The 25172-nt window shown below is 39.1% G+C and overlaps 1 protein-coding gene across 6 annotated transcripts; it reads left to right on the top strand.

Moving 5' to 3' along the window:
* The first annotated feature begins 311 nt into the window (after positions 1-311).
* Positions 312-23825, top strand: st3gal4 (ST3 beta-galactoside alpha-2,3-sialyltransferase 4). 6 transcript variants are annotated; one of them, XM_053321127.1, is made up of 12 exons: positions 313-600; positions 5846-5917; positions 7955-8026; positions 9841-9922; positions 10273-10362; positions 11722-11819; positions 12233-12296; positions 12486-12581; positions 15248-15437; positions 16857-16994; positions 22506-22658; positions 22772-23825. In XM_053321127.1, the coding sequence occupies exons 3-12, from the start codon at positions 8005-8007 to the stop codon at positions 22859-22861; spliced, it is 1023 nt and encodes a 340-aa protein (XP_053177102.1). In that variant the 5' UTR covers positions 313-600; positions 5846-5917; positions 7955-8004; the 3' UTR covers positions 22862-23825. The 6 variants fall into 6 exon arrangements, with proteins under 6 accessions (XP_053177107.1, XP_053177102.1, XP_053177104.1 ...); XM_053321129.1 differs by having other exon boundaries at positions 5826-5917; XM_053321128.1 differs by having other exon boundaries at positions 313-608.
* Positions 23826-25172: the final 1347 nt, after the last annotated feature.

The raw sequence follows: 25172 nt of genomic DNA, 5'->3' as shown, positions 1-25172 counted from the left end.
TTACATTCAGTTACACAAAATCACAGCAAGCAGTCTCCAGATGTTGTTCCCTCTGGAAGAAAAGTCCAGTTTGTAGCGGACTGAGGAGGCACAGGGGGAACGATCAACATTGGATCACACTGAAAATGTCGATAATCTTATATGAACCACACACCAACACCAGCTCCATGAAGTTTCGGCTTGTACATTTTTTTTTTTTTTTTTGCAGCCATTGTATTTGGATCTGTCCTCCTGCGGCCAGCCAGTGCGCTTACAGCCATGCGCATGCGTCCCTGCATGGAGAGAAAAGAGAACGCACTGTGACAGAGAGAAAGCGTTCCGCTAGATTTGCCTGTGGACTTCATGGCAGTCAGACCAACTGTAAACCACTCTGCTTGGTCCTTGTTTCCGCGACACTGAGCGTAGGTATGAACGCTGAGGCGAGTGTCACATCACTGTTTCCACCAGAGTGTATGCGCTGCGGGCAGAGGCATATTTCTCGTTTTCCCACGCAGTGAGTGTTACTAAAAGCAACGTGAACTTGGTATTAACATCATTTTACGTACAGCACAACAGAATCCCCCCGCGGATTAAACCTCATCGGTCAGGGCGGCACTGCTGGTAAGTAGGTATGACTGTTACAATCATTTGCGGACTAACAGTGCACCCTGTATGTGTGTTACTGTAGGAGTTTTATACATGTTTGTAGGGAGGGATACAATTGCACTGCTCTGTTGTAACTGGCCTCTTTGGATCACAAGATGTTAAATTTCATTTAGGTGGTGCAACTCTTGTTTTCCTATCAGTGAGATCACTTTTCATTTTTTCGTTTGGTTGGAAGATTAATGTAGATTAGGATGAAGACTGCATACTGACATATTGCTAAATGTATTTAACCACAGGCAGTTTTATGTTCCTCGTGATCAGTGGCACTGGATGTGACTCAAAGTGCAGCTTCAGTTACAGTCTGCCAGTAAACCTCCCTGGTTTAAATGTAATGTCTCAGCAACTCTAACATTCAGGCAGTGAGTGGAGAGAATGTTTTTGGTCAGTGTTGGTAGAGTTAAAGGAGCTACCCTTGTATTGTTTTATATTGTTTACTATGTAATTAGTAAGAGGGCTATAAATCAATTGATCTGCAGATTAATTTCTTGGTTAAATTTGCTCTATGAAATGTCAGGAAATATTGAAAGATGAATGCTATAATTTTTCAGAGTCTAAGGTAACCCCATCACATGTCTTGTTTTGTCTGACCAAAAGTCCAAACATCAAAGACAAAAAATCAAAAACAAAGAAATCATTTACCTCATTTAAGAAGCTGAAACCAACCATTTGTCCTAGAAAGGACAAGTAATGTTCATTTCAACAAGTAATTTCCCTAGCTGTAAATGAATTTAATACATTTCTGATTCAACACTGATTCATTATTACTAGAAAATCCAATGTAGTTAATCAGATTGGTTTATTTTATTATTTTATTTTAGTGTTTATTTGTTTGGTTAACTTCCGGAGGGGAGTGATATTATATTTTGTTGACGACCTAAGGGATGGTTGTGGGGATTGTTTATTGGTTTTGGTGGGGGGTTTTCTGACTGCAGACAGTATGAACGTGTATCCAATCATATGTATATTTTTTACTTTATTGATTATATTATTTACTCTTGCTGTAAGGATACTGTCTGACTGTATCCTTGAGGCTTCAGTCCTTTGTGTTGCTTATTGCTGAAAACTCACCTGTTTTTTTGCTTCACACTCATACTTGATTTGTTTCAGATCTGTTGCCCAGTTTGCCATTCTTCTTAACCTTAGATGTGACATGTAATGAGGCCTTGTAGTATGTAGGATCTGGAGCAAACTGGCTGAAAAACCATGTTTTGCTCTCTGCAGTGGCAAATCTGCTTTGAAGCACTCGTCCTTGAATCAATCATTCAGCTGCAGTCTGGCTGAAAAAGTGATAACTGTGTTGAGCACACATCTGCCCTAAAAAACCCAACATTTTAGGCAAATTAAGTCCAACTTTTGTTTGTGTTCTGTAGTTTATCAGCGTCTAGAACAATACATGTGAACTAATAGTGGGGATTATATGTGCTTTGTAGAAGTTATGACACAATCTCCTCATGCAGGAACCAACAGTATTGCTTAATAAGTTCTTATCCTCAACAATAGTGTAAACAATTAAAAAAAATTAGATCAATTGAAAGTTATATCAGCTGTAATTCAGCCTGATGGTTTCACTCTTCACCCTTTCATTTAAATCTTCTATAGATCCTTTTTCCTGTCTGGCCCTGAGCCACTGATCTTCACAGCTGGACCACCACACTGTATGTCACAATTTATCTTGACAGTCTGTTGCAATCTCGATCTAACCTGTTCTGGTATTTGGTGCACAACATCGTCTTCTTGACAAAATGTATTAACAATTTCTCTAAAAACAGGTTTGGTATGCAAGACATTTGGGTGATGGCCAGGTTGAAGTCTGTCATCACAGTATCGGGTAGGGTAGGGATAGTCCATGTACAAACTGTCCAAACTGGGTGTAGTTATTTGAAAGGCAGATCAGAGGGCCTGGCTCTAGAATGCAGCACATTTGTTTGAAAAGGTGGGTTCATTACACAGTCACACATTGGCGTAGTGGGTATTGTATGAATGTTATATGTTAGTCCGAATATCACATTTTACTTTGTATGGCACAACTCTTGATTGCCAATGTCTTTCATGATGTCACATTTAATGTCATCGATCTTATTGTTATATATTTATTTTTCCAAATTGATTTTGCTCCTTTTAAATCCGTGCTGTATTTTTTAGGCTGTGGAATTCGGTCACTGTAGCAGCGGCTACATAAGAGACCTTTTTTTTTTCTCAGAGATATTTACCACATGGCAACTTGTAGCAAACCAGCTGAAAGACCACAATATGCCCTCTGCAGTCATGACTCTCTCCTATTTGAATCAATCAGTTGGGAATCTGGTTTGAAAAATACAATAGATGTGTTGAGTGCTTATCTGCCCCCAAAACATTAGTTTCAGGGGAATTTAATCATACTCTCATGCACTTCACTGTGCAGTGAAAGCCCACAGGCTTCCGCGGATCCTTGAAGGTGTTTCCATAGACTTATCAAATTCAAAACATCTTATTGTTATTGAGAGAATACATGCAAAGCTGGATTACCTGCCTCTGAAGTTCTTGGACCCCAGGCCCCAGTGTGATTCGGGTAATTTGATTAATTGCAAATTTGTGTTTGAATATGAACACTCAATTATAATCTTAAGTCGATCATGCATTTTTACGTTATAAGAGCTGCATGTCAGTAAGTTTCAATCTCAATGTGTCACAGGATGTTGGACTACAAATAGAGTAGAAACTCTACTTGGGGTGAGAAAACTGACCTCAGAAACCTCTCTGATTGTCCTCCACCACATAGTTTACACTTCACGAAATAACTTACCATAGAAACTTTAATCACTGTTTTCTTTATGCAAAAAGTAAGAGTTCACATTTATATAGTAGCTTTCTTCCATATTTTAACCTGTGTAATATCTCTGGTAGCATTTCTTTATTACCCTGATACAGTTATGTTCTTTTTATATTATAGTAGAGTGCAATATGCAGCCATCTGACTTTTATTGCCCCTTGTTTTTATTCTGAGATGGCGTCTTCCTTTTTTTTTTGCAGACAGAGATAGTCTTTGCAAGTAATTATCTGTAGACATTCACAGTGTGCATTGGATTGCAGATGAGAATGACAACAAAGCCCAAATAAGCCTAACCTTGATTCAATATGTTAGTGTGGGAACAATCAGCAATGACCAACTGGAAATGGTCAACTGCTGCCAAAGTAAACTGAGCAAACACACTCAACACACTCCATAGAACTAATTAAGACCAGATTGATTTCCAAAGAAGTGACTAGGATGGGTGTACTGAGTCACCAAAGAGGGGTGTGCCTGCACTTTTACACATATACAAATTCTACTCTGATTGTACTACCAAATTATTATCATGCTAATTTTCACTTTGGATCTCATTTACGTCATGTCTCCAATGCTGTTTCCAGTGTACCAAAACATGCAGCATGACTCACAATTCCTTAAATTGTATCAAGTACAGTGCCCTGTTATCATAATTTAAGAGGCTTGACTACCACTATGAATCATGTGTTATGAAAGCTTGGAAGATTTTCTTTGACCAGTGTCGTGAGTAAGCAAAAGATGTTTTTGTGTGGATTTGGTGGAGTTCCTGTTGTGAAATACTGACTAAGTGTTTCCCTATGTTCCAAGGGCATCACATTTAGCTCTGTCAAGCAAAATGACAAGTACAGGACAATGTCAATATGAATAGTCTTTATATAATCCTAAATTGGTTGACTTTTTGTGCATGTGAAGCAACATATCATAGTTGCTAAACAAACAAATTACACAATTGCATGAAATTTAAAACTCATCTTGAAATGTACAAAAGTGGAAGAGATCAACCAAAACTGTGTAATGGAAAGTGGATGCTAAAAACCACAGGGTGGGTGGAGAATGACAATTAAATTGCAACATTAAAAATAACGCAATTACAAAACAGTGGAACTGACACAACTCAGACATACCATGGATAAGTGCGGTAATACGTCTCGATGTGTTGCTGCACGCCTTTACGGTACTAGTCAAGAGTTTGAACACACCTTCCCATTTACTTGAATGAGCACCAGTGTGTCTAAACTTTTGACTGGTTCTGTTTTTAAGATCATATTGAGTCAAGAAGAGAAGGAAAAAAAACCCTGCATTATATGGGAACGTTGAAAGATTCATAATCTTTAAAAAAGTATTCTGAAACCTTGGGAAGTGGCATTTGACAAAGAGGATCAGGATATTGAAGGGAAGCCACATCCCTGGACTAAAACTGCCTTCAGCATGATTGCCATGAAAAACCTTGCAGGGAATCAGCACGTCTCCTCTACTGTACACTCGCTGCCTGAAGGTGCCTTTTCCCATACAGACTCTTTTAGGAGGCAAAAAAAGGTTTGACTAGAGCCTGCAATTTCTTTGAAAGCTTTTCTTCATAAAAGGGGTCAAAGTGTAAATGGGCACCCGATTTAGCTCCTCTGACTGGATTAAATCTGGGATTATGTGTTTTAGAGGTGATTTTCTATTGTGAGCTGCTGAACACACGTGATTTTCTTTAGTGAGTGTGTCTGTGGTTCAGGGAAATCAGCTGGTAGGTGAAAGAAGTTTAAAGGAGGAGGTCGATTTTGTCATCATTTATGTCGGTCCTGACGTTGCAAGGTTTTTTACCTCAGCTGTTTTGAATCAACCCAATACATCTCTTGATAAATCTGTTAGGCCTTACATTGTTACTCGTTGTTTTACTGTTAGTTAGATCCACTGTGCTATTCCATGGTAGCAGCCTGAATCATCTTTAATCACTACAGTGTGTGAGTAAGTTCTTTGAGTGGTCTGACTGCATTTATTTCGTGGTCCACGTTTAGGCTTGCAGCAATGCTTTGAGAACATCTGTGGTGAAGGGCAGGTCTGACAGAATCTTACTCTGCTGCTGCTCTGTCGGTCCTTCACATCCTGAGGACTTTTGCCAGCGTCAGTCTGCCTCACAGCATCGCACACAGACAGCCATTGTGCTGCTCTGTTCTTGTGTTGCCTGTGGTGCCTGTGAGGAGGTCCTGCGCCTTCTGTGTCTCCTGTGAGCTACAGTACATCCAGCTGTTGTAACTTACTCAATCATGTTTAAAGTTCATAGGAAGCACTTGAACTCATTATTATTGTTTTTAATTGATATATATGATATATATATAGTAATATATCTATTATTCTGCTGATACTGTATCATCTAAAGGTCTGATAGTTTTTTGTTTTTACTCCAAGGACAAGCCGTGTTTTATTACATCTGAATCCCGGAGGGTATACTGTAGCCTTTGGAAATGAAAGAGGGAAAAGGTAAGATGTTCAGTAGTGATATTGTCATTTTTTGTATTTGTAGCAATGAATCAACTACATTTCAAGTCATCAAGTGAATTTCTTTTCTGAATAAGTGATAGTCTGTAAAATGTTGGAAAACTGTGAGACCATTTCTCAAAACCTCAAGTTATTTGTCGTTTCCAACAATGTAAAAAACAAACAAGCAGCATATCCTGACTGTACGCCTAGGAAACTGGAACATTTTGTTTGATGGCTGAAGCCATTGTTAATTTCCTTGATTATTAAACTATTGAATACAAAACAAATGAATATGTTGTTACAACAGGCCAACAGTTGGGATGCTGTGCTACCTCTCTATACAGGCACCAAAGCAGACAGCATAACAGAGACATAGAACATCAGTTTGTTACGACTGCATTATTTTTATCATTTCCTAAACAATAACTTGAGAAGTAAACACAGGACAGCCTCATATCCGGCTAAAGATGAACCCCACCCTGTTCCTTCAACATTACACGTTCAAGGAACCACACTCAAATTTAGGACATAGCAGTATCTTATCATGTTTTCTGTGATTAAGTGGCACTGCTTCTGTTTTAGGGGCTTGAGTATTAACGTACTGTGGAGTAAAATCACACACACACACACACATACACACACACACACACACACACACACACACACACACACACACACACACACACACACACACACACACACACACACAAACATGTCTTAAAACAGATATTTAGCTGTGGGCTCCCTCAGTTTGCTATAGATTGTCAGTGATATGTTTTGGCTCTGAAGCATTGTTAGATTGTGGATAAAATGTGCATTGTGCATTAAATAGTCAGATGTGTGTTGGGTTTAATGCTTTTTAATCTGATGTAAACCATAATCTGATCTCAGCCTCTCCACAGCACAGTTGAAGTAAGCACACAGTGCTGAAGCTAATGTGATAGTGCAGGATTGCATATTTCCTTCAGTTCAGGGACTAAGTGTCTACCAGTTCAGCATGATCCTCTTAAACGGATGGTCTGTCATTTGCTGCCCTTCCTCTCTTTTACTATTTCTTTCTTTTTTTTCATCTGTGTGTCTTTTTTCTGTGTAACTTCCTGTTGGGTTTTGCCAGTGGCGAACCGTGGACCTTGACCCTGGGCCTTCAATAGGACCACATGTAGCAATAAAAAATTAAACGTAGCAATACAAATAATAGCCAGAGCCCTGTCACATGGATGTTCAACATATTAAAGGTTTCTTTGCCCTAACTGGCTTCACGACACACAAAGGTGATTCCGGAAAAACAGTCATTCAAAGCTGGCTATCATGACATCACTTATTTAAAAAAAACAAAATGAAACAAGCAAATCACACATTCGCTTACTTCACATTTTAACAACAAAATAACTTAAATCATATCAAAGTTTCTATCATAACTAGTTGAAAAGCTCTGAGACACCATTACAGCTCCATGGGATAAATTGCAGCTCATCATAATGTCACTACAATCAGCAGAATGTAGGCCTACACAAAATTCAGGAACTCTGCTTTGCTCGAAGGTCTGCATCATTTATTTTTATTGCAAAATGTGGCTCATAACATACATGTAACATTCCAACTACATTCAGTTTATACTGCTTATCCAGCTCTGTCCGATCATCATCACACCTCTGTCAGCCCTGACACTGAAACACTGCAACACGCCACTCCCTCACTCTCGCTCGCCCACTCACTTCACTAGCTTACTGTTAGCCGTTAGATTGACCGGTCGCTTATATACATTATCTACTAGGTATTCGCGAATACCCGGGAGATGTCGTGATATGGTCCCGCCCACACCACAATGAAATATGATTGGCTAAAAAATTCATGCCCACATTGACTTTCTGGCAACCCCCACTACATGTGTGCATGTGAGTGATACCCACTATCTCAACGAACCGCTTTCAAGCTCATTTGACAGTTACAAATGTTCTCAGAAGTGAAGCACAAGCATTTGAGGCAGTTAAAGAGGAAGTGCTAATTTGTTTTTCATCTTTCTTCACCCACTGCCAGGATGATCTTGTGCACTATGTAGACATGAAAGGAACAAGGAGCATGTGAAGATGTCCCAGAAGGCAACTAAAAGTAAGTTTTAAGCGGCAGAGGACTTTTTTTTTTAATCAGATGTTGTTAACGCTTTGTTCTAATTTGTGGGCATTCATCAGATTATTTGCAGGCTTTTTAAAAAATCTCTGATATTCAGCAAAGCACTAATCTGACTGTGTTATTAGGTATCTTATGGTCCAAAATGGGCTTTAACCCTCATTAATGATCTACGTACTACTGAATTATAACCAGTTGTTATTTGTACCACAAGTAACTTGTGTTTTTTATTCCTTTCAACTCTGCAGATGTATCAATCCATACGCATACTCAAGTGTGAAAAAAGAGTCTTATTCTACTTCTTGTCACTTCCTCATATACAGTAGAGCATGATACTTTGAAGTGTTTCATTTATAACTGAAACGCTACATTATTAGGACTGATGCCACTTCCAGTTGTGTGCTATGCTATGATAACCTGCTGCTGATGTATTGTGCTCATGTAAACTGGGGCTCTACTAGGATATATTTGCATGTTTTACTGTTCAAAAAACTAGATCCTATCGTTTTAAGGCCCCACTCCAGAGGGGCCCATTCAAGTCTGATTGGCTAGCTGGAACCTGTGTCTCTGCAGACTTCCATTGGCTCCGGCAGCTAAATAAACCAACAGTAAACTGTAGAAGGAGGATTTTACTCAAAATGTCAGCTTCTCAAATACACCTGTGCATGTTCGAACCTGAATGAGATCTGAAGTATGAGACTGAACAATGTGAACAACCTTAGCAACAACCTTAACAACAAAGGCTTTGGAACAGAGTGTGAACACAGTGTGTAAGATATGACATTTGAGTGCTGAAAGCAGGTTGAATCCCTGGCATTTGACTATCAGGGAGCTTTTTTGAATATGTTTATCTAAAGTTTTGGAACTTTGACCATGTTTGACAGACATCTGACATCATAACAGTATGAACATAACAGAAAGTCACAAAAAGCATGATATGTCCCCTTTAAGAAACAGATGTGAGAGGGGTATCAAAGTCTCTCTTTCAACTCTCAGCAAGAAAGCAAATAACCAAATTTCCAAATTCAAGAACATACCTCTGATGTTCAGTTTTATGCATGGTTTTCCTTTCTTTCCCAGGACAGAAATCCCATTACTGTGACCAGTCTACATAAGTGGAAAAAATAGCAAATATGACAGAAACAGCTCTGAGGGTAATTGAATGAAGATATGGGTACATTTACTGGCTTTGGACAACTTAACAGGAGTTTTCCAAAAACCCACTCACTCAGTCATTTTTGGTCAAAATTAAACCAAGCACACAGCACTCGTGATCACAGTGCATACAGTATCATCATTTTAATCCCAATTTTCCAAATTCTAACCCAGTCCTCCCTGTTTTTGCTGTGTACTTTTGGATATGTAGTATAGTTTGTGTCATATGTAATGAATGACTGGTATTGGAAAAAGCACACTCAATGGGTTACACACAATGAAAATTAATCTTAAGAATGAAGACATTTGTGAGCTACAATTTCTGTTATTCAATTTCAGGTTATAATGGGTAAACCACTTCTTGTGGTTTTGCTGGGAATCTATTAATAGTAATTTCTGTTCCGTTTTTCAATATCCATTTTGTTTATACCGATAGTACACGTGCTTGAAATTGAAAGACAACTGTGGCTACATTTTATTAAAAAGCTTTCAGTTTTAGTTTAGATGTTGGTTTTATTAATTGGATTTTAAGGTGCTGAAACTTTAAAGCCAGAACATTGTTGTGTCTAAGAAATTATTATCCTATTTTGAATTGTGTGTTCTGTATGTTTCCCTTTGTTTTTTATTTTCTTTGACTCCAGCATGGTGGCTTAGGCTTCTCCCAGTTCTCCTCTTCTTCATCTCCTTTGTCACATACTACTGTTCCTATGTCATACTTCAGAGGTAAATGCACACACTAGCACAACCATTTCTTTCTTACCTTCTTAGTGTCTGTCTTTCATTCTCCAATGCTGTGGTATTGAGGTCATTTGATTACAGAAATGCCCATTTCTGGTAAAAAGTAAGCTCATGAGGTCTGTGAAATGCTGAGTCACTAAAAGTTAAGGAGACAACCCACATTCTGATCCAGTGGTCTAAGCTGCTGGTCAATTTAGGCCCTCACACATACCCACTTTTGCAGTTTTTTTCTTTTTTGAGTGCTCTGGAGCCAATAACTGGCACAGTGTGTTTTTATGAATTCAGCAGTAGTTCTCATGCCAGTTGTGGTGATTGTCAGTGTGTCTGTCTTTCAGCTATGGAGGCACCAGCAAGTCTCTGAACAGTAGCAAGTCGCTGTGTGGTGGCTGGCTAACTCAGAAGAAGTGGGAGAGCCTTAACTTTAAGTGAGTAATGGCACGTCTGTGTTTTTTTTTCTCTCTCTCCCTTTTTTTTTTTTTTTTCACAAACTGGAAGCAGTGGATGGCCTATTAAGGGAGGATGGCATGCCAACATTTTTATTTGAACCAAAGGTGCCAGGCTCCAGGAACTGTTTTGTGAAGGGTAAAACATTTTTGAACATAATTTATCATTAAAAAAGATTTTAATTTCCAGTACTGACAGTTAGTGTTAGTAATTCATTTGGAATGTCTTGAAGAAATGATTAACAGGTAGAGTTAATATTAAAACTACTGTTTATTTGAAAGGAGCTTTTGATAAAGCTGTATTTTTTGGAGGCAGATAGTCACTTGTTCTGTCCTCCTCAGGTTCTGCCTTGTTAAGTAATCATTGTTCCACAGCCCCGAGCCCCCCTCTCATTTATTTTCTCTTGCACTATTATCAGTTTATTCAGCTGTATATTTACTGTTGGTCTTTTTGTGTGCGCCGTTACAAAATAGCGATATGGTCTCCATCTGTGGTTTGTCCCAACCTCCTCCAAGGTCACTGTTTATTTCTTCAGCCCAGTAGAACCTTCCACAGCTGCCCTTTGACCTTTTAAACAGCCCAGATTCATAATCCCTGTGAAAGAACATGATTTGCATTATGGTCCTGGTTTGCCATTCTCGGATTTTCACATCAGTCATTACAGTCGCAGGGAGACTTTCCAGGCAATCACAGTGACATTTCCTCTAATTAGACCCTTCCCCAGAGATATCTGATCTCCCACGTAGAGCTAGCTGGCACATGAGAGTTATAAATGTCTGAGAGACTCACTGTCAAAGACAGTAGGTCATAAACAGCTGGAGTCTGAAGGCAGTGAACACAGAAAAGCAACTGTTTCCCATATTACTACCTGCCACATTTGTCTCACTCCACAGGCTCTGTGAATGTTGTTGTTTTCTTTTCCTTCCTCTCAGCAGAGACATGCCAACAGAGGAGGATTTTAATGAGGAAAATTGCTATTGAATGACATCATGTAAATGGCTGGTTTGTGTATAATGAGCCTGGTTTACCTGCTTAATAGATACCAGAACATTTGGGAAAGTTAAGGAATCAGTCGAGCACATGAAGCAGTTTTCCATGTGCCACTATGAGCGCTGTACTGTTTGGCAGTGAAGTTGGTATTTTCCATTGTGTGGTTTGATGGTGGTGAATAGCCAAAAAAAATGAAAATACTTTTCTTCATCCTCGCTGTCTTACGTCTCATTCATACCGCTCCGCTCTCTTTCTCAGCCACAAACCCTCCTGTAACATAATTCATCTATACAGTAAAACCCTGTGCACAGTATTATGTTGTAATTCCTGCTCTGACATTTCTCATGCAGCATTAGCAGACAAACACAGCTCTTTCTGAAACTGGAGGATTTCTTCTGGCGAGAGCATCTGTCAAAGCTGGCGTTACCTTATGGCATTAAGGGCAGTGGTATGTTGACCCTACATTATCCGCTGCTCTGCTTAGTTCATGGTTTTTTTTTGTTTATTTATTTATTTATTTATTTGTTTTCAACAGGAGGCATTTAGATATATTAACACCAGATTTAACTTGACTTTAGATCTCCACCTCTACCAAACTAAATCACATATAAAAAGAACTCTTTTAATACTTGTAACTGATTTCATGACTAGACATGAAATATGTGATGCTTTACTGTCATACAGTTATGATACTTTGAAAAACAGATGTCACAGCTTCATATTGTGTGTTAATCTACTGTAATGAGGACTGCAGTTCAGATGTGTTTTACATATGAGTATTATCAGCCCTGATGTGAATTACAGCTCTGTATTCAAATTATCATATTTTTAAACTTCCCCTTTTCTCACTTTACCCCCCAGAGCTGCAACTACTGAAAGTTCTCGCTGTAACTGCAAACTATCAGGTGCCAGCCAACATTGAAAAGTAAGTGTGAGAGACCTGGCACATAATACTGAGAGTCATTCGTTACTCGTTCTAACAAAGATTTCTATTCTGATTTTGTACATTGTTTTTGTACATTGTTGTTGTACATAACATAAATCGGCCACATTTCAACTGTGTGTGTGTGTGTGTGTGTGTGTGTGTGTGTGTGTGTGGTTTACTTATTTGCAGCCTTGAATGCAGAACCTGTGTAGTCATAGGCAATGGCTTTGCCATTAAAAACAGTTCCCTGGGAAAAATCATCAACAAATATGACGTGGTCATTCGGTAAGCAAAAAATATAACAAATGTTGTAAATATTACATATAATGAATTTCAACAATAAAACCATTTTTGTAGTTTTTCAACCTTAAATCGCCTCATAACCACCTCCTTTTTCCAAAGCTTTTACAGGCTGGTTAGGATCAGACAGATGCTTAGGGGAGGGTGGTAATAAAAATCCTAATTTATTACATTTATTTTTATAAACAGTCTAATGATGGACAGTATCCGACTGTGTGACCGTCTGACCCTGACATAGAGTTGTCCTCTCCTGCAATTAGCAAACTTTTAGGTCAAGCAAATTTTTTTCAAGGAACTACAGAAAGCGTTTCATTTACTCAGGGACATAGGCACTCGGCAAATCTGACTTTAAAGCCTAGGAATGAACACATGCATTCTGAGTTTTTATAAGCCTCTTTCAAACAGCCAGAATTTGGCCTGGCCACAATGCATTTTTCTCCCCGCATCAACCCCCACCTCCTCCCCTCACATCTCTCCCTTTCTTCTCAGAAGCTAATCATTCCCTGGCCAAGTTGAGTAAGGTTATTGACACTCAGAATTCAATGCATGCCTTAGAGTTTGACGCCATTGGAATGGTTCTGTCATAGAAACCCCACTAGACACTGTTAAAGCCTGTCGAGACATGAGTTTCCAAAGTTTGGAGTAATCATTTAGCAGAACACAGTCTTAGTCTCTGCAACCGTGTTAATTAATGGCCTGAGCAACGCATTATAATGTGTATTTAAGGGGTTGTTCTATTAGGGATTTGTTCAAAGTAATGAAGCAGGGACGTTTCCATAATAAGGCCCACATCAAAATGTAAGCCCTAAACGCTTAAGTGTATGTCAGCAGTTTCATCCAGTCTTTGAAGGCAACGCTTTTTTCAGTTATTTTGCCAGACAGTCAGTTGTGGAAAGTGGCAGAAATTACTGGGGAAAGAAGAGGAACCTGACTACAACAACATTTTGGTTGGGTAATTAAATGGTACACAAATGACATTTTCAGGGCACCTGTTTACCAACCAAGTTAAACATTAACATATCCTTCTGTCAAGCAGACACAGAATACATATTAGCTGAAAAAACAGTAACTTAAATGGACATGGAAATCATCAAAGGTATACTGAAAAAAAATCATATTCATGTCTACAAGCAGTTTTCCTTAAAGTAGTAGTTAGAGGAAAATTGGAATACTATTATGTTCATCATAAGTTGGTCACTGGATATGAAATGATAAGTAACAGAATTTTGTTATTACTGCAGATTAATAGTTTGCTAGTTGGCTGGCTAAAAAGCTAGCTTGGTTAGTTACTGTAGGTAAGGTTAGCTAAAATAGCTAATCACAGGGGCTCATTTCCGTGTATACTTTTGATTCAGGGACAAAGTGAAGTTGATTTGGAAGTCTTAGGAGGTTTACCCAGATATCCTTGACCACAGTTGTATTCCCTGAATGTCTACAACAGAGGTAGAAAGTACAAATGTTTCCCTTTAATGCTCAGAAATGTTTCAAATTTTTACCCTGATAACGTGTTTATCTCGTTTGAAACACTCGAAAATGACCAGAATATACCCAGATCACATTATTTTAGGTTTTCTCAGATACGTAGCTTTACCAGAGAAAAGTTTCCCTTGTTTCCTTTCCCACCACCTAGGAATCATTTAGATGCAATTCTAGAACTGGATCCTTATGAGAAGAAACGTGTATCTGTGATTTACAATATGATGGGAGACTTGAAACCAATGTCATGGGATATAACTGAAATGGCACGGGAGAAAGATTTGGGAGCTTGGGGCTTTCTGGCGATATGTAGCAATATAGTCTAGAACGTATTCATACCTCGTCATTGTGTATACGCCATGGTTTAATTCAATTTAAAGAGCTCCATCGCCTGCACCATTCAAGGGATAAATTGTCCAAACTCTTTCCCACTGTAGATCCTGGCTGTCCGAGGTGCAGCTATGTACCCGCCACAATAGGACACATGTTCTGGTCATGCACCTCCCTCAATGACTATTGGAGACAGATATTTGATGTATTTTCCAAAATCTGTGGTCAGACTATAGCGCCTGACTATCACACAGCCATCTTTGGCGTACCACCCCCAGGCTGCAAAGTCTCAAAATTTACAAGGGAATGCTTTGGCATTTGCTTCCCTGCTTGCACGCAGACTCATATTTTTTTAATTGGAAATCAAATACAACCCCATCATTTCTGCAGTGGTTGAGGGAGGTACTATCTTTTCTACCTTTAGAGAAACTGAGATACAAGATATGTAAAGCCCGTAAAAACTTCACTCTGACCTGGAGTCCCTTTATAGAATTCGTAGAAGGTTTTCCCTTTCAATGATATGCCTTAACACTAGTTGTATTGAATAGTTACAACTACTAACATCAATTCACCCAATTCCTGTCTGACTATTTTTGTATTTGTTTTTGTATTTTTCTGTTTATAAAATTTAACTTTTGTTTAAGAGCCTTGGGGCAGTGGGGGGGGATACATTTCTTTTTCTGTCTATGTTTGTAAGTTGTATGTTTGTTAATGAAAAACTGCAAAATAAAGTTTTTTTAAACAAAGAAATGTTTCAAAAATGTTAATGTGATTGTACGATGCAACAAAAACAAAAAATCCTAAACTAAAGGTGAAACTGTGCTGTATCCTGTCCCTTCCCTAAGGTTGAATGATGCTCCAGTGAGGGGCTATGAGGAGGACGTGGGAAACAAGACCACCATGAGGTTCTTCTACCCTGAATCGGCCTCCTACAATCCCGGCCTGCACAATGAGCCCGGCACACTCATGGTCCTGGTGCCTTTCAAACAGCAAGACCTACGGTGGCTCAAAGAGATCCTCTATAATGAGAAGAGGGTACAGGATATGTGTGAGAATGCACTCTCTCTCTCACACAAACACACACACACGCACACACACATCAGATCATGGTCACTTTTGGGGACATTACATAGACTTACATTAATTACTTCTAACCATCACTGTTACTTGACTAACCCTAACCTGACCCAATATCAGTCTTTTCCCAATTTTGGACAGGCCTATTGTCCCAAATTAACTGGTTCCAAGTTTGAAAGTTGTCCCCAAAAGTAGCCTAGTGTATGATAGACCACACATATGTTACGGGTCCCAGGGATGGGGGGCCACAGTAACAAATATGTACCTGTATAAAGCAGGTAAAGCAGAGGAATGAGGACACAGTTTGTTGTATTTCCACCATTTTCATGTAGTGTAGTTTTACAGTGTATAAAACACCTTTAAATACAGTATATTACATACCTTGCCTCTGTAAAAGAGCACTGAAATGTGTATCCAAACAAAGTGCTTGTGTTACATTAAACTTACCCGACAACAGGCTTATAAACTAAGATACATTCAATTTGTAACCATATTTCAATTTTAACAAATGTACATATTTATAGTAAACACACTTAACACATAAGTAGCTGGGAATAAATCATGTACTTGAGGTTTAAATGTCACTTATTCCAACTTTAACTAGTGCTTTCCACATATTAATGTTGTTTAAACATGAATTAAAACAGATTAAAACCTTCACACAAACACTCACACTGATAATATATGTAACATTTCATGGTGGATTAACAGTTAACTGACCTGTATAAAGCAGGTAAAGCAGAGGAATGAGGACACAGTTTGTTGTGTTTCCTGTCCAGATTGCCTCTGAGGAAGCGGCAGCAGTTGGGCCCCCTAACCATTCCCCAGAGCAACTCATGAGAACACCCCCCCCCCCCCCCCCCCCCCCCCCCATTTCCAACATAAACGGAGCACCTCAAGACTTCTAATTGAAAATATCAATATAAAAGGAATCTTACCATCTAAATGTGGTTACCCTATTTTGGGTGTGCCACACATACATACACACAAACCTATGCATGCCATGTCACTTTCTTTTATTTTCTTCCCCTCCCTCTCTTCCTGACGTAAACATACTTCTTTCAGCTTCTTTCCCAGTGCTCTTCAGAGTTAAATGTAGTTTCCATAGCAGACATCATTCACTGTGTTGCTCCCGGCATCTCCGGCCTCCCACTGCTAATAGTTGCAGGGTCATTACCCGCTAATTTGCACATTGATTTAGTTGCCTCCAGACATGAAGGAGTCATAGGTTCAATTGCATCTCTTGTTTGTGTAAATGAGCTCACTGTGCTGACCAAGAATAGCAATTTATTTCTTATTTGTTCTATGCTTTTGTTCCTTTTACCCTCTATGCCTCTCTGTCACTTATCTTTTTGTCTTTTGCTGTGTGCCACCCAGATCAGGAAAGGCTTTTGGAAGCCCCCTCCCCAAATCTGGTTGGCTGATGCCAGTAAAATCAGAGTGCTGGACCCCCACTTTCTTCATCAGACAGCAGAGAGACTGTTAAGGATCCCTCTGCATCCCAAGAGTAAACAGGTGAGAAATTGCCTCCATTTCAATGTTTGGAAAATTGTTGAGCTTCAGGCAAGAGCAGAGTTTTAGAACCAGATGTTTTGGTCAAAGTCCACACCAAATTGTTGCTCTGATCGGAACCAAACCTATCAAATCTGTAGCTAAATGAGTCTAAAATTATGGAGGCGATGCTTCTTCTCTGCTGCATCTCATTAATATTGACCATTTCTGGCATCGTCAACTGCAATTTTCCCACTGGAACCAGTTCTCTTGTTTGTTCCCCTTCTTCCATACCTCAGTTTTTCCCCCTTTTTGCCCTTTGCTGCCTCCCACATGAATGTTAACAAGGCTGGTTGGAGCATCCACTGATTAGCCACAGCTCCTCCAGTGATATGTCTTGAGTGCTGCGATAAACAGTTTACTGGAAGAAGCACTTCTCATGAAATCTAGCTGGGTCAATAGTGATTTTGTGGATCCAATTACTGCAAGACATGATGAAGATTAGCTTCTGCTTGGAATTCTGTCATCTCATTACAAGATAAGCTCCTCGTGTCTTCAGTGAATCCGAGAGAAATAATTGGCTTTTGAAGGAAAGCCAAAATATTGTATAAATTTCAACCAGATGCCTTTTTTTTGGAAAAGAGACAGCTTCCAGTGTTTCTCCACTGAAAAGCTGATTATTGCTTTTTTCACATGAAAATGCCCAGAGTTTGTGACCTTTTTGCATGATTTCATGGTTTTGTTGAATCTCATTGGAAATGTTTGGGACTTTAGAGACAATGAAATCTTACCTATTACTTATCAAGTAAAGTAAAGTGAAGATAAATTAGCAACTTCAAACATACATAACATAACCAAAACTAACTTGTGAAACTTTGGCTGAAAAACAGTGATTATGCAATAAGAAAACATGAGGAGGACTTTTTTTTTCCAGTGGGCCATTGATCTGTTTTTGTTTCACAAATTGGACGTTGACTCTATGTTTGGCCCTTGTGCTTGGATTTTGAAACACCCTGGGATTTGAGTTGGGCTATTACTCATGTAGCATGAACTCTTTTATTGGCCCATTGCATCCCATCTGCCAAGCGGACTTGTTGTGTGTTTGGTGGGGATTGTCCCTGACATGGGCTGGAGCCAAGTTTTGTTTTGGTTCTGCTTGTTCCCCTCTCCTGAGCCCTTTTTGTCAAAGAGTGAGGGGGGCGGGGGTGTTACCCCTTTGGACTGCAGTACAAACACAACTGGCTGGTGCATGAGAAGAGCGAGCAGTGGGAAGGCAAGAGATCCTACAGGCAACCAGCGGGCTCGCCCGACAGGAGCTCTGCACCATCTGCACAGACTGTATGGTGAGGGCCAAGGGGATGTTGGGCAGGACGAGTAGAGAGATGGAGGGATGTAGTTGAAGGGAGAACTTAGGGCTATAGGCACTTACATTTTACTATGTTAAACAGATTTTAAAAATGGAATTACTTTTATTTAGTCCTGTAATCACATATTTTTTAAACAATAGTGATGACTCTGCTGGAAAAGCCAAGGAATTCTATATTTCTCTCACCATCTTCTTCTATCTTTTTCCCCTTTTCTGTATTCCTCATCTGACAAATAGCAGGAATCCTGACCGTGCAGGCTGTCTCTTTGCAGACACCCCACCCTGCCCTCCCATAACTAATGACCCTGCCAGATAGACAAGCATTCCCCTGAAAATACACACACATATGCACACACAGGCACAAACACATACTCATACAAGCAACCACTTATCTCTTTTCTTCTCCTTCATCTTTTTCTGCACTGCAGTCACACATGAACACTGCATACTACTCACATGTTCGCACCCCTCTCCCCTAACACAGGCTTGTGTTGAGCTCTTGTAGGTCTGGCTTGCAGTGGTGATAGTATGCAGCCCTCCGTCGCCCCCTCTCACCAAGGCTCCACGGGCTCGCGTCCAAACTATGCGCTGCGCTGCTGCTGAGTTCTGGTGTTCGCCAGTGTGCTGGTGACCACATGAGGCTAATACACACAGAATGTCAGCTGTGTCCCATTGTGGGGTGCTCAATAGATACTGAATTAAAGAAAGAAAAAAAAGACAGTCACGCTCAATGTAATAGCAAGTTTATTTGGTTGAATGCTGAATGCTTTGAACATTTTAACCAGTGGTGTAGCCTTCAGGAAGTCAGAGGTTGAAAGCATATTTTTTCCTCTGAAAGGTGTTGCTGCAATGCTCTTAGGCATTCAGAGGGGCTGTTAGGCTTATTTTGTTACCTTTAGAGAGAGCCAGGCTTGCTGTCTCTCCCTATTTTCAGTTTTTATACTAAGCTAAGCTAATCAGCTGGTGAATGTCCATATTTCACATATTTCACACACAGGCGTCTGCCTCTGTTAGCTGGGAACACGTGTTATATTATCTAAAACTAGTCAGCTGACAAATGAACCTTTAATTTTGGTTAAATAATCATAAGCCTTTGCTAAAGGACATGTAAGAAGCAGGCCATTGTAAACACTGGGATATGCACTAATGGGATACTGGACAATAGAAATGTCCTTGCAGATTGGGCTCCTGCAGAGGAAACTTGATGAGAACATGGAAAACTATAGAAGAAAGAGATATGAAAAGGCTGTTGGGAACGTGTGCAAAAAAGATGGAAAGAGAAAGGTTCTTGTATCTCCAGGTCATGTGGAAGTGATTCTCCTTCTTGCCTATGTGAACATGGATAATTACTGACAGAGTCATTTGGGCAATCAGCAAACAATATGTGGAAATCTCAGCGGGAACAACACAACAAACACGCCTTACCTCATTGAGGCTCACATTAGCTACATATCTTGTTTGTCCAGTGTTTAACAAGAGGAGATCAAGTGACAAGCAAGAAAAACTGTATCTGAACAGGGTCAATTTTATTTTAGCTCTAATCATATGACATTAAATTCATTTATGTGATGCTGCATAGGACATTGCCATTTTTTATGTAGTTTTTTCAAGAAGTAAATACAGTACCAATTCTGTCATAGAGACAGATATGAAACATGGGAAACAGGCAAAGAGAATGACAGGCAACAAAAATCTCCAGCTGCAATCAAACTGAGGGAGTCACTTGGTAGGAAGCAGTCCATCAGGATGCTGTGTAATCTGTAAACTTTACTTTCTTATAGACTTTCAGTGAGCTGGAAGGTAAGTTTGTAATAAACCCTAGAGCTTCAACTTTTTATCTTTTATTTTGTATCTTTTTTCTTATCCAGACCAATACCTTTGGAAGATAGTACTGTACATATGAGGGTGTGCATCAGTGGTACCAGCTAACATTTTCAGTGTGAGTAATACATATTTAACCTCCGGTCTTATCTCTTTACTATGATACGCCCATAAGTCATCACTGGAGCTGTAGTAGTTTGTGCCCAAGGTTTCTCTACTAAATATTAATTTGAAGGAAGTAAATACATATTTTTTCAAAGATTTCTTTTCACTTTGTCATTTAAGAGGTTTACTGTTGATCAATGTCAACATGGTTTGCCTAATTCACAGTGATTTGCAGTAACAATAAGAATATAAGCCAGTAAATCAGAAGAATAGTTTAATTAATGCAACACCACTGTGAGCTTTAGTCCTGGAGCACACAACAATTCATAGGAGTTAGCTGAATGTATTGAAGGGTTCAGGACTTAAGCTTTTCAAGAGCAGGGCCATGAAGTACTTTTAAAATACTAACAAGCACCTGAAGACAATAATATAGCTCACAGGCAGCTACTAAAGAGATTTAATTGGAGATTCGATTGGAGTGATTTAATTGGAGCAAACCAACATGCGTGAAGTGGGCATGTGGATACTGGCACATCTTTTTGAAACAATTATGTCTGATATATTGTAGGACGGCCTGTAAAAAGTACATTCAAGTATTCAAGATTATTTTCAGCATTTTTTATATCAACTTTGAACTAAATTGTCTCAGTGAGCACTTTTCTTTTGTGTCAAGTGCCCTCTCCAATTTCTCAAGTGTTTTGCCAAAAAAAACATCAAGTGGGAAATTCCAGAAGTTGTGTCTTGTCACTAGAATCAAGAGTGTCTTTTCTTCTGAAGTTAGTAAGCTGCTTGGAAAGACACAGTCTGTAGGGAAAGGCTGTTAAATCGGAGAAAGAGAGCTGTAAAGAAATGCAGAAAACTTTTAGAAAGCTTCTACGTACGTAAGGTTTCAACGGCACACGTACGTAGTATGCATAAGAGGGGGCACTATTGTTGGACAAATCAGCATCAACTATATGAAAGCTGTTTCAATGTTTTGACATTATACCTGATATCCAATGTTTGTTGTGTCTGAAAAAAATAGAAAGCACTTTACCCAGATTATTATGGGTGTACACAAAGGGTTGAGGATTTAGTAAATGGTCAGCTGTTGCAAATGTAATATGAGGATTATCTTTTTTTTTTAGATTAAATCTGAACTGTGGATCTACCTGAAAAAATGGAATTCTTGATTCAGAATATTCCGTTAAAAATATTGTTATTGGGTAGAGCATAGCTCAGTGGGTAGAACACCCGCCCCATGTGTTGAGGCTACAGTCCTCGCTGCAGGCGACCCCCGTACGAATCCCGCACTTAGCGGTCCTATCCTGCATGTCATTCCCCCCTCTCTGCCTCCAGTTTCCTGTCTCTCTCTACTAACCTGTACATTAAAGGCAAAAAGCCCCAAAAAATATACTTTTTAAAAAAAATATATTGTTATTGCAATGTAAATATTTCTGTTTTGCCAGGTCACATGACAGATGTTTTATTTATATTAGATAACATTTATTTGACAATGTTTTTGTTCAAAGTTATTTATTGTTATAGTCATTCATATAACTTTTATAGGAACAAGAGCTTGATGCTTTCAAAAGTTATAAGTGCTTATGTTTTCAAGTTCACATGAAGTAAGGATTTTGGACATGGAAAAAATAGTGTTGATAAACTGCAAGCCAAGGTCAGATGCAGGAGGATAAAGCGGTTTCTGTTGCCCTCTTCCACCATCTAGTGGCAAAATGAAAGACTGCAATTCACTCATAAGAATTCTGCCCACTTGGGGAGTCATTGCTCAAAAGACACATTATTAGCATTTAGTTTTTTTCACAGATGCTTGTTTCATAACCCCTTTTATATGTCTAGCAAACGTCATGTTGAGTGAATGTACATTACAGCACCCCTTGACTTAACATCACACCATACTCTCTCGCAAACATGTTCATGCGCATGCTGCTCAAAGAAACATTTTCTGCCATTGGCTGTACAGTAACTCTATCAGTTGTGGGTTATGAAAATGATTCCTCAACATTTTAAAGCCCCTATGAGTCAACTTTTCATGTGCTTAAATTATTCTGGTAACATGTGTATTCGTTGTTGTTCTGTTTTCTGTGTTTATTTCAACCCATACTTCAGGTACCAAGCATCAACTGTGACTCTTGGTGCCAACACTAGGATGCACCAATGTCAACAATGTTCAAATCCAAGACATAGTCGCTTTAAAAGTTTGTCAGGAGGATCAGAATCAACACTGTGTTTGTTTGTTACAGAATCCAGTACATCCTACCACGGGTATCCTTGCTGTGTTTGTCGCTCTCAACTACTGTGATGTGGTCCACATAGCTGGTTTTGGATATCCAACCTCAAAGACCCAAAGGCAGCCTATCCATTACTATGGATATGACACCATGAAATCTATGAAGGTGGGGTCACAGTCGTCTTCCTCAAATGTAGTCTTTATAGTGAAAAGCAGTTAGCTCATTTGCAGCTTGTTCAATGTTATGAATACTGATGCATCTTTTTCTCCCTGTTGCAGAATTCTTATCATGACCTCAATCATGAAGCTGAAGCCTTAAGAAGACTGGAGGATTCAGGTGCCATTTTCTACCTGCATCCACATTTATGATGCACATACAGCACACAACACTGTTCCAGTTTGATTTAATCCAAAAAATGATTTAACACCCAAATCTCATTTAAATTGGTTTGGGTCATCTGATCTTAATGTGCCTTCTGCAGTGGGATACAAGAGATTTTGCTGGTGCTTTGAGTCATCATGTGGTGACACAACTAGCCCCGATCGAGCTGTGAAGAGTGTTTACCTCTGTGGCACCTTATGTTTTGTTGAACTGAAAGACATAAAAAGTGGTTTAAACTGTTTATTTTAATAGTGCTCCATTGATTTCTGAAGTGGTGTGATGTTTTTATAATGCGGCTCTGCATTTTGTGTCACTTTATTGAAGTTTGTATCTTTTATGAATCACAACTTCAAAAGTCAATTCACAGTACAATCAACTATTCACATGGTAACTCAGATATCTGTTTGTTGCAGCTCCTACAAGCCAGTGAAGTCTGATTACATCAGATCTTGGATAATTAGAATGCTTTGATGTTGTTTTTAGGACCATGTAATGGCACCAGTTTATACAGCATATGAGCATTTCAGATCTATAGCTCGAATGGGTTTTTCTTTTTTGTCCAGAGATTTTATGCTCATCAGTAAGCTGCAAAACAAATCAGTCTTATTTCTTTCCACTCATTATGGTGTGCGTCTCATTTTCAGATTCAGATTGGTCATATGTTTTACAATAAGAGGGCTGTCAGAATTGATGAGGGATGTTTTTAACTACACTTAAAATGTACATTTTAAACAAAAATGAATTGATCACAAACCTGATTCTTGCCGTTACTTCTTGGACTGGAAATACTACTTGTATTTTGCTAATTTGCTAGAGTTTTAATTACATTTTCCAGACAATTGTATCTGTTTTTTAATTTATTCTTTTTTTTTTCACAAACAATACCGGTTAATGGTACCACTGGATATTTTGTATTGTACAGAATTAAATACATTTTTAATTAAAAGGAAATCAGTATGAATTTCATTTGATTCTCATTTAGCATCCATTTAACTTTGTTCTGCTTTGTTTATGTTCAGATGAGCAGGCAAATGTGTCTATTGAATGGAAATCAGAACACTTCATTACTGTGTAACCCTGCACTGAGCTGTTCTTTGTTCGGCATTATTTTATTATCACCACTAGATGGCAGAGAGCCTCCATTGCATGCGTACTGTACAGGAGATTCTCTGCTGCACTGCACATGGTGCAGTCATGCAGCAGCCCATCTTAAAGTGCCTGGGGTAATGGTAACAGCAAACCAGCACTAGCACATGTGCTGTAGAGCGCATGTACAGTACGAACATCTGGAAGACCAGAAAATTGCACAATGCTAATAACTGAGAATGACTAACACACATGTGCCCTTGGCAACAGATGTTAATGATGGTGCCTACTGTACACTCAGCCCTTTATTAGTGTTGACATGAATGGAGTTGTGCCCTTGGCATTTATAAACTAGGCTTACACATGGTGGTGCAACATCAACTCTGACAGTGTCTAGCTCATCAGCTAAGACCAGAATGTTACACAGAATGTTGTGATATAAGGTGTGTTGTAATATTGCTACTACAACTATTACTAATGGCAATAACAACAGCTTACTATTTGTACCACGTTCCTGATATTCTAGTGTGAATGTATTCATGTATTACGGTAAAATCTCAAAAAATGTGCACTTGAGTGCAGCGTTGTATCTCTTGAATAGTGATGTAGACCTTTTCTTCAAGGTTAGACTGTAAGAAAGGTTCCTTTGTGCTGTAAGTATGATGTACTGCACCACTGTCTGCTATTGTACTAGCTGAACTCACTGCATGACTATGAAGGGTTTTTCAACTATAGATTAGTACCGCTTTTGTACATGGGCTCAGCTGTGTGTTCTGTTTTGCCAAAAATCCACGTGTTTAGCCTGTGTATTGCTGATACAGCGGGCAATCCTGTTTGCAGCAGGGTAAAGACTACAACCATACGCCTACCCCATATTCAGTTAACTAGAATTGTCAATTGTTGGTTCTAACTGATTTCCTGGCAACTGAAAACCAACCTAACAACAAATAAAATGTGCTTTTCAGACCATTTAAAGCTCATCATGTCACTTCTGAGAGCCATTCATTATGTGTGGAGGGGCTATTGTCACATACTGTTAAACCACCCTTTTGTCACTCCCCTCCACATGCATTGAAACGTGTTCAAAAATACACACGAGTATCACCTTCACACACATCAACATGATAAGACAATTGCATGTCTGTGCACATGTTTGTACTCAGACATCCAAACACCTAAAACACCTTACCTGTATTATGTCATCGAGTTATG

This window comes from Scomber japonicus, chromosome 6 (assembly GCF_027409825.1).
Source record: "Scomber japonicus isolate fScoJap1 chromosome 6, fScoJap1.pri, whole genome shotgun sequence".
Taxonomy (NCBI): Eukaryota; Metazoa; Chordata; class Actinopteri; order Scombriformes; family Scombridae; genus Scomber; species Scomber japonicus.
This window is presented reverse-complemented; position numbering and strand designations above follow the sequence as displayed.

Bases quoted from the DNA above. Each gene is read 5' to 3' on its own strand.
- st3gal4 (XM_053321132.1), top strand. From the start codon at position 8,005: ATGTCCCAGAAGGCAACTAAAA. The intron at 12,297-12,485 runs GTAAGTGTGAGA...ACTTATTTGCAG, and splicing joins GTGCCAGCCAACATTGAAAA to CCTTGAATGCAGAACCTGTG. The intron at 12,582-15,247 runs GTAAGCAAAAAA...CCCTTCCCTAAG, and splicing joins AAATATGACGTGGTCATTCG to GTTGAATGATGCTCCAGTGA.